Here is a 14,663-nt window from a genome sequence, read left to right as displayed (position 1 = left end):
TCCTTACCCCATGCTTGGTACATTTCAGCGGAATTTAAGGTTTACCATTCATTTTCTTTTTTTTTTTTTTTGAGGCGGAGTCTCGCTCTGTCGCCCGGACTGGAGTGCAGTGGCCGGATCTCAGCTCACTGCAAGCTCCGCCTCCCGGGTTCACGCCATTCTCCTGCCTCAGCCTCCCGAGTAGCTGGGACTACAGGCGCCCGCCACCTCGCCCGGCTAGTTTTTGTATTTTTAGTAGAGACGGGGTTTCACGGTGTTAGCCAGGATGGTCTCGATCTCCTGACCTCGTGATCCGCCCGTCTCGGCCTCCCAAAGTGCTGGGATTACAGGCTTGAGCCACCGCGCCCGGCCAGTACCATTCATTTTCTCATGCTGTTTCCTCAGCCAGCACAGCCCTTCCCTCCTTCTCCACCCACATTCCATTCATTCCCTACATCCCAGTTCAAATTGATCCATCAATCATGTACTGTATTTCTCTCTCAATAAACCTTCAGCAAACCAGTGGCTCCCATCTGTGTCTCAAAGAGGCGTGTTCATGCCTCCAGCCTAACCTTGGTTCCACTGGGTGTGAGTTAGGTGTATGGTGTGTTTCCCACAGACAGGGAGCCCTAGCTAGCAGGGAAGACCCTCCTTCATGTCGCATCCTGGGGCCTGGTACGGTGCCTGCCATGGAGCAGATCTCAACAAAGCTGTTAAATTCAAACGAGCCACAAGAAGACTATGTCCTCAGTAGACACTGGGATTCCTTCTTTTTTGAGATGGGGTCTTGCTCTGTTGCCTAGGATGGAGTGCAGTTGTGTGACTACAACTCACTGTAACTTCTGGGCTCAAGTGATCCTCCTGTCTCAGCCTCCCAAGTAGCTTGGGACTGTAGATGTGTGCCAGCACACCCAGCTAGTTTTTTTTTTTTTTTTTTTTTTTTTTTTTTTGTAGAGACGGGGTTTTGTCATATTGCCCAGGCTGGTCTTGAACTCCTGGACTTAAGCATCTGCCCACCTCAGCCTTCCAAAATGCTGGGATTACATGGGATTCCTTCATAGTTCAAATCAGAGTCCTGAAGAAATCAAAGTTTCAAGAGCCAGCGTCAGACTATTCTGGCTCTGATCTGAAACTATAGGTCGATGGTTCTCAGCCTTCTCTTTGCATCAAATTCAGCTGGAGTTTTAAAAGATGCAGATACTAAGACTCTGCCCCCAGCAATTGTGATATAATAGATCTGGGGTGGGGCCTGGGCCATGGTGGGTATTAAAAGCTCTGCTGTGCAGCCAGGGTTGAGATCTGCTGCTGCAGCTCAGGAGGATCCACCATGTCACACAGGGTTCCTACTCCAAGTGATGCTGGGAGAGTCAGAGACTTGGCTCATAGGGATCATTGAGAGAATGATCCCCTCAGCTGCTGAGCACTAGTGCCCCTGCCCCAACCGGTTGACTCTTACTCCAGTGTGCTATAAAAATAGCATTTTCCACATGTGCCGTGAAGGGAAAATGGTTGGGAAGGGCTGATGGAATGAATACTCACTAGCCCACTGTGCATGTGCCAGAGCCAGGGCTAGGAAACTTGCACATGTTGACTTATTTAGCTTTCACAACACGCCCATGGCAGGAAGTTTGTGATTCCCGTTTTTCTCATGAGAAAAACAAGCCCAGAGGTTAAGTCCCTACCCAAGGTCACAGAGATGGAAAGTGATAGTATCATGGGACTCCAGCCCCAGAGGTAACTCACTACACACTGGAGCCATGCAGGAAATCTCTGTCTAAGCAACTGAATACTTCAGGGACAGGCAAAGAGGAAGGAGAAAGGAGGAGAGAAACAGTGAGAGGAAGAAAAGGGGATCTGGGGAAATGAGGAAAGAAAGAAGAGGCAAGATTGGGGAGGGCATAAGTAGCTTCACAGGGCTGTCAAAAGAGTTCTGAGTGAAGGGCCGGGCGCAGTGACTCACTCCTGTAATCTCAGCACTTTGGGAGGCTGAGGCAGGTGGACCACGAGGTCAGGAATTCAAGACCAGTCTGGCCAAGATGGTGAAACCCTGTCTCCACTAAAAATACAAAATTAGCCAGGCATGGTGATAGGTGCCTATAATCCCAGCTACTTGGGAGGGTGAAGCAGGAAAATTGCTTGAACCCGGGAGGCGGAGGTTGCAGGGAGCCAAGATCGTGCCACTGCACTCCAGTCTGGGTGACAGAGCAAGACTCTGTCTCAAAAAAAAAAAAAAAAAAAAAAAAAAAAGAGTTCTGAGTGAAAAGTAACATTCTCCAGTACACCTCAGTCTGGGGGAGGTTAAACACGGGAGCCCTGGCATTCTACAGGAAAAATGCAGACACAGGCTGTACAGAGTGGAGAGCCTGAGGCTGCTCCCGTGGATGCCTATTCAACTTCAATGCCAGGGTCAGATGGATACAATGAACCTACAGCACTTAGCCTCAGGCTTGCTGTGTGGACTTAACGCATCTGGATTATGGTGGGTGCTTAGTAAATGTCAGTCTGTCAGCCTGCCCCTCTCTCATTCCTTCTGGTTCTCCCAGATCTAAGCTGAGCCAGAGCCCCTAGATCAGGGATACTCACAGGATGTAGGTGATGACGCCTATGCTCCTGCAAAATAAAGAACAGTCAAGTCAGGGCCGCCTGGGTCCAATCCCCGACGAGCAAGGACACCCTTATGGATCTAAGGGGAAGAGGTCACTTGCCTCCTCCACAGCAGACCCTGGATGCCGTCTCATGCTCCACACCCCTCTCCATCCCTCTCTTCAGCAGCAGCCCAGGATGTGAGTGGAGTCATCGAGCTCCGAATCCTGAGTCTGAAGACCCAAGTTCAAGATCAGACTCTTGCACTTGCAGGCTGTGTGATTTAGGTAAGTCCCTTACCACCTGGGAGCCCTTTTCCCCTTATAAAATGAGGATAATGATAACTACCTCACAGGACTGTTGGCAGGATTTTAGAAAACTAGGTAACAAAGGTGCTTGGCCAACTGTAAAGCAGGGTCCAAATGAAACGAGTCCCATCTGTGCAGAGAACTAATTCCTGCAGTATCCGCAGGTCCAGCACAGTGCCCAGAATGCATGGACTTTCAGTGACCACTTGGTTGGCCGACTGAGTGAGCTACTATTACTATTATATTTAACCTGGCTGGGGCAGACCCAGGGGTGAGCCTGCACCCTCCACCTTGCCTCTCTTCTTGCTCCTCCATTCCTGACAAAGCTCTGACCTGGCCAGGAGCTAACTGGCCTCAGGTCCAGGCCTAGAGGCCTCCAGCTGCCCTGGCCACAGGTCTAACATACTGGGGGAGCAGCCAGAGGCTCTGAACAGTCAGTGTGGAGTAAGGGGCTTTCATGGTTAAGGGGATGTCACCTGGAGCAGGATCTGAGGCCTTCTGCCCTTGGAAAGATCGCTAGGTCACCTGGGTGGCCTGTCCAACTTACCACATGTCAGCCTCCAGACCCAGGGGTTCGTAGTTCACAATTTCTGGAGCTGAAAGAAGTCATATTAAATAGTCAACATGAGTGTGAAAATGAGAGGAGAGATGGTTGTAGGGAATTTTAGGGAATTTGGTGCCAAATGTCTCCATCCTGAATCTCCAGGAAAATTAGAGCAGCAAATAAAAGTGATCTGCATCTAAGATTTCTGAGGAAAGGAGTTGCCATGGCCCAAATGTTTGTGTGTCCCCAAAATTCATATGTTGAAAGCAAATCCCCAATGCAATAATATTAAGAGGTAGAGTCTTTAGGAGGTAACTAGGTCATGAGAATGGAAACCTCTCAAGTGGGACTAGTACCCCTATAAAGAGGCCTGAGGGCTGGGTGTGGTGGCTCACACCTGTAATCCCAGCACTTTGGGAGGGTGAGGCAGGAAGACTGCTGGAGCCCAGGAGCTGGAGACCAGCCTAGGCAACACAGTGAGACCCCATCTCCACAAAAAATTTTTAAAAATTACCTGGGTGTGGTGGCACATGCCTGTAGTCCCAGGTACTTGGGAAGGGGCTGAGGTGGGAGGATTGCTTGAGCCTGGGAAGGTTGAGGCTGCAGTGAGCCATAATTGCACTCCTACTCCAGCCTGGGTGACAGAGTGAGACCCAATCTTAAAAAAAAAAAAAAGAGAAAGAAAAAGAAAACGAGGCCTGAGAGAGCTTGTTTGCCCCTTTGGTCATTTGACAGCTTAGCAAGAAGGTGCCATCTATGAAACAGGGTGAGCTCTCACCAGATTCCAAAGGTGCCTCACTGGCACCTTGACCTTGGCCTTCCCATCCTCCAAAACTGTAAGCAATAAATTTCTGTTGTTTATAAATGACCCACTTTAAGGTATTTCATTAAAGCAGCCCAAAAGGACTAAGAAAAGAGTTGTCTGTTATCCTGGTAGAAACCTTTTACAAACAGGCCTTGATAGGAAGAGGAAAAGTACACAGAACACCTGAAAAAGGAAGAGGAGAGCAGGGAGAGGAAGGTACAGGAAGGAGAAATGGGGCCTTGGCTATGCGGCCTGCTTTAGAACTCTCTGGTAAAGACCAGTCGTGTCAGTGCTGGAAAGCGATGAAGAAGGCGGCATTTTCCTCTGAGTCTGGTCTGAAAGAGGGTACCTCCCACCTGATGAGCAGGAGGACATTCTTGGGGGCCCCTGAGACAATGAGCTTGAGGTGCCTGAGGGGCAGCCAGGGGAAGATGTCCAGGGGCAGGCTTCAGGGGAGTGGGTCAGAGCCATCATGTTTGGAGCCATCCATGTACAGGAAGAAGCAGGAGCTGAGCCAACGATGTGATGACCAGGAGAGGGTGCAGAGTCTAGGAGAGATGGCTCTGCCAAGGAGAGAAGAAGACCAAATGCTCCCCAGAGATCAAGCAGATAATCCCTCGGAAGTGAGTGTTGAATTTCACAGCCCCGCAGCGCCCAGAGTGTCAAGAAGGTACAGGCTGGGCATGGTGGCTCACACCTATAATCCTAGCACTTTGGGAGGCTGAGGTGGGTGGATCACTTGAGGTCAAGATGCAAGACCAGCCTGGCCAACATGGCAAAACCTCATCTCTACTAAAAATACAAAAAAAATAGCTGGGTATGGTGGCGGGTGCTTGTAATCCCAGCTACTTGGGAGGCTGAGGCATGAGAATTGCTTGAACCTGGGAGGTGGAGGTTGCAGTGAGCTGAGATCATGCCACTGTACTTCAGCCTGGGTGACAGAGTGAGACCCTGTCTGGAAAAAAAAAAAAAAAAAAAGGCTGGGTGTGGTGGCTCATGGCGGTAATCCCAGCACTTTGGGAGGCCCAGGTGGGCAGATTACATGAGGTTGGGAGTTTGAGACCAGACTGACCAACATGGCGAAACCCTGTCTCTACTAAAAATACAAAATTAGCTGCGCGTGGTGGCGCATGCCTGTAATCCCAGCTACTTGGGAGGCTGAGACAGGAGAATCGCTTGAACCCAGGAGATGGAGGTTGCAGTGAGCCGAGATCACGCCATTGCACTCCAGCCTGGGCGACAAGAATGAAACTCCATCTCCGAAAAAAAAAAAAAAGGTACAAAGAAGTGGAGGTAAGAGTATAGATGCCACTTTTTAAAAGCTTGGAGATTATGGAGACAAAAGAGAGGACAGTAGCTTGAGAAGGACTGTTCATCCATGCTTTTTACATTTTCACTGCTACACAGTAATCCATCATGTGAATGTGTATCATTTTTTAGTCATTCTCTCAGAGTTCGTTTAAATGGCTTCCATTTAAAAAAATTATTGAAACAACATTGCTATTAACTTTTTTTTTTGCATGTGGTTCCTAATGTGCACATGAAAGACTTTCTTTAGGTCAGTGATAACTCAAAAGTGTGGTCTGCAGAGACAAACAGTCCATAGACTGTCACTTGGTCCAACAAGAAAGGCACAGAAATTTGGACTATGCATTTAGAGACTCTTATAGCAATGTGACACTTCTGTGACATCCAAACTGTGGTCATTTTTCTAATAATTTATTTGTTTTTATTTTTATTTTTTTGAGACAGAGTTTCACTCTTTTTGCCCTGGCTGGAGTGCAATGATGCGATCTCGGCTCACCGCAACCTCCACCTCCTGGGTTCAAGTGATTCTCCTGCCTCAGCCTCCCAAGTAGCTGGGATTATAGGCACGTGCCACCAAGACAAGCTAATTTTATATTTTTAGTAGAGACAGGGTTTCGCTATGTTGGCCAGGCTGGTCTCAAACTCCTGACCTCAGGTGATCTACCTCCCTCGGCCTCCCAAAGTGCTGGGATTACAGGCATGAGCCACAGCGCCTGGCCTAATAATTTATTTTTTATTGTATCTTACTGAAGTAGCAGTTCAGGACAGACTGATTTTTTTTTTTTTTTTTTTTTTTTTGAGACAGGGTCTTGCTTATTTACCCAGGCTGGAGTGCAGTGGCACAATCACAGCTCACTGCTGACTCAACCCCCTGGGGTTAAGCAATCCTCCCATCTCAGCCTCCCAAGTAGCTGAGACCACAGGCATGTGCCTCATACCAGCTATTTTTTTAATTGTTTTTGTAGAGATGAGGTCTCACTACATTGCCCAGGCTGGTCTCAAATTTCTAGGCTCAAGCCTCTGGCCTCAGCCTCCCAAAGCGCTGGGATTACAGGCATGAGCCACCATGTCCAGCCGATTTTTTTTTTTTTTAAAAGCTTTCATCATAGATTGAGAAGCAGAACTCACTTTCTCATGCCATTGATCTGAGATATATACACTTTTATTTCTGTCATCAACATGCTTTTGTCTGTTTTTTTTCTGTGCCTTTCTTTTCCTTTCTTGCCTTCTTTAAAAAATGAAGACTTTCGGTTTTATTGTTTTTCCCCAACTTCTTTTTTTTAACAACTATCTTTGAGACATAACTGTGGATATCTAACAAATTCTAATATAAATCAACATTTTGATGCTCCTCTTACAATCTAAAAACCTCAGAACATTAATTTTAAACACTGCTCCATCTAACATTTTCTTCATGTTTTAGTTTTATCCTGTTTTTTTTTTGAGATGGAGTCTTGCTCTTATCACCCAGGATGGAGTGCAATGGTGCCAACTTGGCTCACTGCAACCTGCACCTCCTGGGTTCAAGCAATTCTCCTGCTTCAGCCTTCCGAGTAGCTGAGATTACAGGCACCCACCACCACTCCCAGCTAATTTTTGTATTTTTAGTAGAGATGGGGTTTCACCATGTTGGCCAGGCTGGCTGAGCTCGAACTCCTGACCTCAGGTGATCTGCCCGTCTCAGCCTCCCAAAGCGCTGAGATTACAGGTGTGAGCCATAGTGCCCGGCCTATTGTTTTGTTTTTTGAAACAGACTCTCACTGTCGTCCAGGCTGGAGTACAGTGGTGCTATCTCGGCTCTCTGCAACCTCCACCTCCCAGGTTCAAGCAATTATCCTACTTCAGCCTCCAGAGTAGCTGGGACTACAGGCATGAGCCACAATGCCTGGCTAATTTTTTGTATTTTTAGTAGAGGTGGGGTTTCACCATGTTGCCCAGGCTGGTCTCGAACTCCTGACCTCAAGTGATCTGCCCGTCTTGGCCTCCCAAAAATGCTTGGATTATAGGCATGAGCCACTGCGCCCAGCCATCATCACAATTTTAGGCGGAAAAATGTTTATATTTGCTTAGTATTTACCGATTTCTTTGCTTCTCTTACTTCTTGCTTTGAGGCCTCCCTTCAGAGTTCATTTCTTTAATTCAGAAATACATCTTTTAGAACATCTGCTAATGATGGTCTATTGGTGGTAAACTCTGTATCAATGTTTTGGGGGTTTTTTAATTGTTCTTTTTTGTTTTTCTTACATCTTTGCCCTCATTCTTTTTTTTTTTTTTTTTTTTCCTGATACATGGTCTCACTCTGTCGTTCAGGCTAGAGTGCAATGGCGCAATCTCAGCTCACGACAACCTCTGCCTCCTGGGTTCAAGTGATCCTCCTGCCTTAGCCTCCCAAGTAGCTGGGATTACAAGCGTGCGCCACCACATCTGGCTAATTTTTGTATTTTTACTAGAGACAGGGTTTCACCATGTTGGTTAGGCTGGTCTCGAGCTCCTGACCTCAAGTGATCCACCCGCCTTGGCCTCCCAAAGTGCTGGGATTACAGACATAAGCCACCATGCCTGCCCTCATTCTTGAGATATATTTCTGGGCACACAATTATGGGTTTACTTTTATTTTTCCTCAGCTCTTTGGAGATAATATTCCACTGGATACTGGCTTCCACTGTTGTTTGGAGAAATATGCTGTTGATCTAATTATTGTTCTTTTGTAGGTATTTGTCTTCTCTGACTGCTTTGTCTTGGTACCCTTCAGTTTCACTATAATGTGTCTAGGTAAGATTTTTGTTTTTTCTGCATGGTATATATTGTCTTTTCTGTGTCTGTGGATGCATGGCTGCAGTTCAGAAAATTCTCAGCCATTCTCTTCAAATAGTGCTTCTCCTTTTTTTGTCTCTATTTCCTCCCTTTAGAATTCCAAAGAGACCTGTGATGGGTTTTCTCTTTTTACCCTCTTGCTTTTCCTCTCTTTCATTTTCTACATCTTTGTCACTCTGTGGTGCTCTAGCTAACTTTTTTTTTTTTTTTTTGAAACGGAGTCTCGCTCTGTCGCCCAGGCTGGAGTGCAGTGGCCGGATCTCAGCTCACTGCAAGCTCCGCCTCCCGGGTTGACGCCATTCTCCTGCCTCAGCCTCCGGAGTAGCTGGGACTACAGGCGCCCGCCACCTCGCCCGGCTAATTTTTTGTATTTTCAGTAGAGATGGGGTTTCACCGTGTTAGCCAGGATAGTCTCAATCTCCCGACCTTGTGATCCGCCCACCTTGGCCTCCCAAAGTGCTGGGATTACAGGCGTGAGCCACCGCGCCCGGCCTCTAGCTAACTTTTTTCAGCTCTTTCAATTCTTCGACTCTCTCCTTCGCTGTATATAATCTGATGTTTAACCCATTCACAGAGTTTTAAATTTCAGCAATTAAATTCCTTCAAGTTCTATTATCCAGTTCTTTTTAAAATTCATCTGGTCATTTTTGACACCTCTTATTGCTTGCTCATTCTTGTGAGCCTACCTTTTATTTCTATGTATATAAAATGTACTTTAATGTGTGTATTCCACTAGTGTATATATTCCATCCACCAGATGTTATAGTCAACATCTGATAATTTCAATATCTTATGTCCTTGAACGTCTAAATTTTGCTGGTCTCTAACTGAAGTGGTGACAAGCGAACTTGCCTCTAGGGGAGGTCCTTCTGTTGAATTTTCTTGCTGCTCACTGCTCTAGCTCTACCTCCAACTCATCAGCTTTTGGGGGTGGGACAGGTGGTGCTGAAGGAGTTACTATGTTTAAAGATTTCTCTGGCCAGGAGCAGTGGCTCACTGGCTCACGTCTGTAATCCCAGTACTTTGGGAGGCCAAGGCAGGGGGATCACTTGAGGTCAGGAGTTCGAGACCTGCCTGGCCAACAGGGTGAAACCCTATCTCTACTAAAAATACAAAAATTAGCCAGGCATGGTGGTGGGTGCCTGTAATCCCAGCTACTAGGGAGGCTGAGGCACGAGAATCACTTGAACCCAGGAGGTGGAGGTTGCAGTGAGCTGAGATCACACCAGTGCACTCCAGCGTGGGTGACAGAGTGAGACTCTGTCTCAATAAATAAATAAAAATAAAGATTTCTCTTACTTCCCATGAGACCAGAATTTCATGAAAAAGACAATTTTTCTCAGGAATCCAGTTTTGGAAGCCGGGCATGGCGGCTCATACCTGTCACCCAGCACTTTGGCAGGCTGAGGTGGGAGGATCACTTGGGTCCGGGAATTTGAGATCAGCCTGGGCAATATAGTGAGACCCCACCTCTACAAAACATTTTAAAAATTTGCCAGGCATAATGATGCATGCCTGTAGACCAAGCTACTCAGGAGGCTGAGGTGGGAGGTTTACTTGAGCCCAGGACATTGAATCTGTGGTGAGGTATGATGGCACCACTGCACTCCAGCCTGGGTGACAGAGTGAGACCCTGTCTCAAAAAAAAAGGAAAAAAAAAAAAATTCCAGTTTTGTAGTAGCTGGAGGGCTTTTTAGAACACCTAATCCACCCTAGTACTAAAAGCTGACACTAATTTTTTGACCCTGGGTCTCAGGTTACAGTATCAAAGGAATGGTAGGAGCAGGGGAAAATGGTTATAACCTGTTTCTCAGGGGTCTTGGGAAAGAAAGTCATCATAATTTAGCCAAGGGTTGGGAGAAGTCATCTTATATATTTTAAGGTAAGACAAAACTAGTGCAAACAAAACCATACTGGCTCACAAAAGCCAATGATGTGTATATCTTTCCAACTCTGTATTGAGTGACAACATGCCAGTATCTTGAAATTGGCCAATGCTATAAATTAGGGAATTTGTTTTTGAGACCTGGTTGTTATTTATCAGCATACCACTGGGCAAAACTCTCCATAGTACAGCCTCATCCATCAATAACCCACTCACACTAACAGTCTAGTGTGAACTCTCAGCTCCATTTGCAGTGGACAGTGACTTGTCCCTGATAAATGGCTTACTCTGGCCTTACTCCCCTGATAGGGTATCAGTGAACCTGGGAGGTGTTCCTCCTCTCCTCTGGCTCCCTCCCCACCCCTCTTCAGATACCTCTCCCACCCCAACACCAGACCTTTTTCCCTCACTCACTTAAGGCCATGACTGATCCCATTGACTTTGCCAGAGTGGATATCTCATATGAACAGTCTTTTCAGAACATCTATTTCACTTGCTTTACACTTAATCACATCCTGTCTTGTGACACCTCTTCCATTATTGCTCTGAGTTTCTAGTTGTTTATTGTTAACAATTAGAATAAATGTAACTAATAGACATGGGTTTTTATCACATATGAGAATGGTGGGTAGCAACCGCTCTTTCAGACAAAGCTTGAGTCTAGATGTCTGTGCCCCGGGTTTAAGTTGGCTTGGCCACCAACTTGTGACCTTGGGTGTGTCATTCTGAGTATGGCTCCTTAACATCACTGTGTCCCCCATACATCACCTAATATCTGTCATACAGTAGGTGACAAATAACTTGAGTTGACCTTAACTAAAATCCCCCAGCCTGCCATCTCCACATTTGTTAAACTGGACCAGAGAATCCAAAAAGATCCTTCTGGCACTCTTATTTGGTGGTTTGATGTCTTGTCTCTACAACTGAATTGTAAGCTCTTTGAGGGCAGGGTTTCCTTAGACAACCTGGCATAATGGGAAGAGCACAGGCTTTGCTGTTGGCTGTATCTGTATTTGAATCTCAGCTCCACTGCCTACTGGTTGTGTTGCCTTGAACAAGTCACTTGTTGGAGAAAATAATTAACTCTGCTTCATGAAGCCATTTGAAGATAATTAAGAGAATGTTTGTAGAGCATGAGACATAGTGCCTGGTATACAGCAAGGGCTTCCTGCCCTGGGATCTGTGGGGTCTCTGAACAGCATTCTACAGTGGCTGCAGAGCCTGCAAATCCATCAGGTTGGTCTGACACGTTCTTTCTTTTTGACTTGACCGTGGTCAGAAGTTTTAGCACCCAGATTTTGAGGACATCATGCATGCCCTCCCTATCTCCAAGACCACTCCAACTCCCAAAGCAGATACACAGATGGTGGTTCTCAGGGCTCATTCCTTCCCCCTGTACAGGCTGTTTCTTCATGACCCCAACTTCCTCCCCAAGCCCTGTAAGGAGGCTTCTGGGGTACAGAACGGGCAGGGGCCTGGGCCAAGGGTGAGAGAAACAGAGGGAAGAGAAAGCAGCCAGGGCCCCACTGGAGCTGGGCACCCCCATGCATGAATAAAGCCAGGCATAGAGGAGAGGCGAGTGGGTGGATGTGGAATTTGGCAGATGATTTCCCTTTTCCTTTTCAGGAAATCAAAAGCTAGTTCAGAGAAGGTTGAGTTTATGGGAATTCAAGAGGGCGAGGTAATTTTAAATCTTCACAAGAATAAACTCATCTAAGAGCAGGAAGTGGGGCCAGGGCTGCGAGGGTTTAACCGTATAGGCTGTAGCCCCACTGAGAGCCACTGGGCCCCATTCAGCCCTTGCCCCACTGAGCACTCAAAGGCTACACCTGGGCCCTCACCCCCAGGCCCAACAAGACATTTCCTTTTCCACCCATTAGGTTTCTAGGGATGTCCCAACGCATCATCTCTTTGCCCAGAGGCCATAGCCCCAAACACAGGTTTCTTCCCAGGATCTCTACCTTTGATGCCAGATTCTTAGCTGAGAGAGAAACAGGCCTAAAACTCACCGACAAATTCTGGCGTCCCAAAAATGTTCTTAAATTCAACTCCATCTTCTATTTCGTGAGCCAGACCAAAGTCAATCAGCTTGATGTGTGGAATAGGAATATTCTTGTCTAACAACATAATGTTTTCTGGCTGGACAGCAAAAAGGAGAAAAAAAAAAGGAAAGAAGGAAGAAAAGAAAAAAAAGACGATAATTAAAGGCTGGTTGGTTTGTGTTTTGGCTTTGGGGTTTGGGGTGGGAAACTGAAACAGCATAAACTCTTCCTTGTTTTTGTGTCCTCAGTCTTCTCTGTGAACTCAAAGACAGGCAAAGCATTGAGGGCAAGGCCTGGGTTTTACTAAACCTTCTGCTCACAGCAGAACTGAAGACTCCAGCCTTCATCTCCGTTCTGTCTCTGAGTGGCAGATCCCTTTAATGCAGTGCCTCTGTTTTCCCATCTGTCAAATGGGGTCTGAGATACTTGCAGCGTTTCCTGTAAACAAACCCAGCACTGCTGTGTGAGTGTGAAAGGGAGGGGGACATCCCAGCTTAGCCTCTGTTTATACTTGGCTTACTGACTTGGTCTTCCTGACCGCCTCTTTCCCCTGGCCAGCCAGCTTCCTGTTGACAACATTCCCCTCCTCTAGACTAACTGTGTAGCCCACATTTCTCTCTGTGTTTAACTAATTTTGGTCCTCAGCAGGACACAGGAAAAAATGCACCCCATTTCCAGGGAAAATACCAGCCGCTCAGGCTATTTCCAGCCCAGCAAGCAGCTGCCAGGTCTGACACAACAATGCAGGTGGGTGCGGGGTAGGGGACAGCCCCTCACACACCCATGGGCCTGGCGCTCGCACATCCCAAACTCCCAGTGAGGCTGCAATGGAATCCTGAGCTCTCCCTTCTCACTCCCACCCAACCACTCAGACTACGGTCCCCTCTGCTTCACCCACTTTCTCCCACCACACAACTTTCCTTCACTCCACTCTAAAGGAAATGTCCCGAAAACACACATCCAACCAAAATCTGTATACAAATGTTCACAGCAGCATATTCCCAATAGCCCTGAAGGGGAAACAGTGAATGAATGGATAAACAAGATGTGAACACCCATAGCACATCTAGTATCCACATGTGAATGTTATTTGGCCATAAAAAGGAATGAAGTCAAAAAAATAAAAAGGAATGAAATACTGCTGGGCACGGTGGCTCACGCTCGTAATCCTAGAACTTTGGGAGGTCGAGGCGGGTGGATTACTTGAGGTCAGGAGTTCGAGACCAGCCTGGCCAACATGGCAAAACCCCTGTCTCTTCAAAAAATACAAAAGCTGGGTGTGGTGATGCACTCCTGTAGTCCCAGCTACTCAGGAGGCTGAGGCAGGAGAATCACTTAACCCAGGAGGTGGAGGTTGCAGTGAGCCAAGATCATGCCACTGCACTCCAGCCTGGGCAACAGAGTGAGTCTCCATCTCAATAAATAAATAAATAAATTGATTAATTAATTAATTAAAATATGAAGAGGAATGAAGTATTGATACCTGCTACAGCAGCAATGAACCTTGAAAACATTATGCTAAGGGAAACAACCAGTCACGAAAGACAAAAAATATTCCATTGATACAAAATACCCAGAATAGGCAAATTCACAGAGACAGAAAATAGATTAGTAGTCGCCTAGGATTGGGGGAATGGAGAGATGGGGAGTACAAGGTTTCTTTTCTATTTTCTATAAATGATGGTGGTGTTGGTTATTTAACTTCGTAAACAGTACACATTAAGTGAATAAATTATATAGTATGTGAATTATATCACCACAAAGCTATTAAATAAAAAAAAAGTTTAAGAAAATTGAACATCCCTGTTTCTTAAAGCACCGAAGGGCTTCCATACCTTGCACCTTTGGCATGCCATCTGCTCTGCCTGGAAAGCCTTCTGTTCAGTCTCTGCCCATTGAAATCCTAGCTGGGCTTCAAAGTCTAACTCAATCCACCGTGTTCTTGCAGACTTTCCTCAGCAACCCTAAGCACCCTCCACCACCCCCAGGAGTGAGCCCCACCCTCCTCTAGGCCCCACCAAGCTTATTTGAACCTTTCTGTGATGAATATTTGGCATGCTTTCTCTTGTCTAGCGGTCCTTTGCTGTTTTTATCATAGCTCCCCTACCAGAGCTGTCTTCAGCTGGAAGGAGGATTCATATCTTTGCATCTTTGCCCCTGCAGTGCACAGCATAGCAGCTGGCGTGCTGAGGGTGACTCTAACTGTTAGCTGGACTGACACTGAATCTGGACGGATGCCTTCCCCCATGTGCCCCTGGCTGCCTATGGTCTCTGTGACCTTCCAGCTGGAAACTTCCACTCAAGGGAGCTGGCCGAGGCCTTTCCCAACTTTTTTTCCTTTTTTAAAAAAATAAATAACACATTTCCTTTTGCAGTTTTTGCTTTTTTATTCTTC

General features: G+C 46.6%; 1 protein-coding gene across 7 annotated transcripts in view; it reads right to left on the bottom strand.

Moving 5' to 3' along the window:
• Positions 1–14,663, bottom strand: part of DAPK2 (death associated protein kinase 2) — a 143,429-nt gene that overhangs the window by 21,758 nt on the left and 107,008 nt on the right. For all 7 annotated transcript variants that reach the window (XM_010355466.2, XM_010355463.2, XM_010355462.2 and 4 more), the window contains 3 exons: positions 12,236–12,365; positions 3,418–3,466; positions 2,563–2,589 (listed from right to left, as the gene is read on the bottom strand). In XM_010355466.2, coding sequence (XP_010353768.1) covers positions 2,563–2,589; positions 3,418–3,466; positions 12,236–12,365 — 206 coding nt within the window. The remainder of the gene's footprint in view (positions 1–2,562; positions 2,590–3,417; positions 3,467–12,235; positions 12,366–14,663) is intronic.

Source organism: Rhinopithecus roxellana, chromosome 5 (assembly GCF_007565055.1).
Source record: "Rhinopithecus roxellana isolate Shanxi Qingling chromosome 5, ASM756505v1, whole genome shotgun sequence".
NCBI classification, from domain to species: domain Eukaryota; kingdom Metazoa; phylum Chordata; class Mammalia; order Primates; family Cercopithecidae; genus Rhinopithecus; species Rhinopithecus roxellana.
Note: the sequence above shows the minus strand (reverse complement) of the source record. Positions and strands in the feature narration are given on the sequence as shown.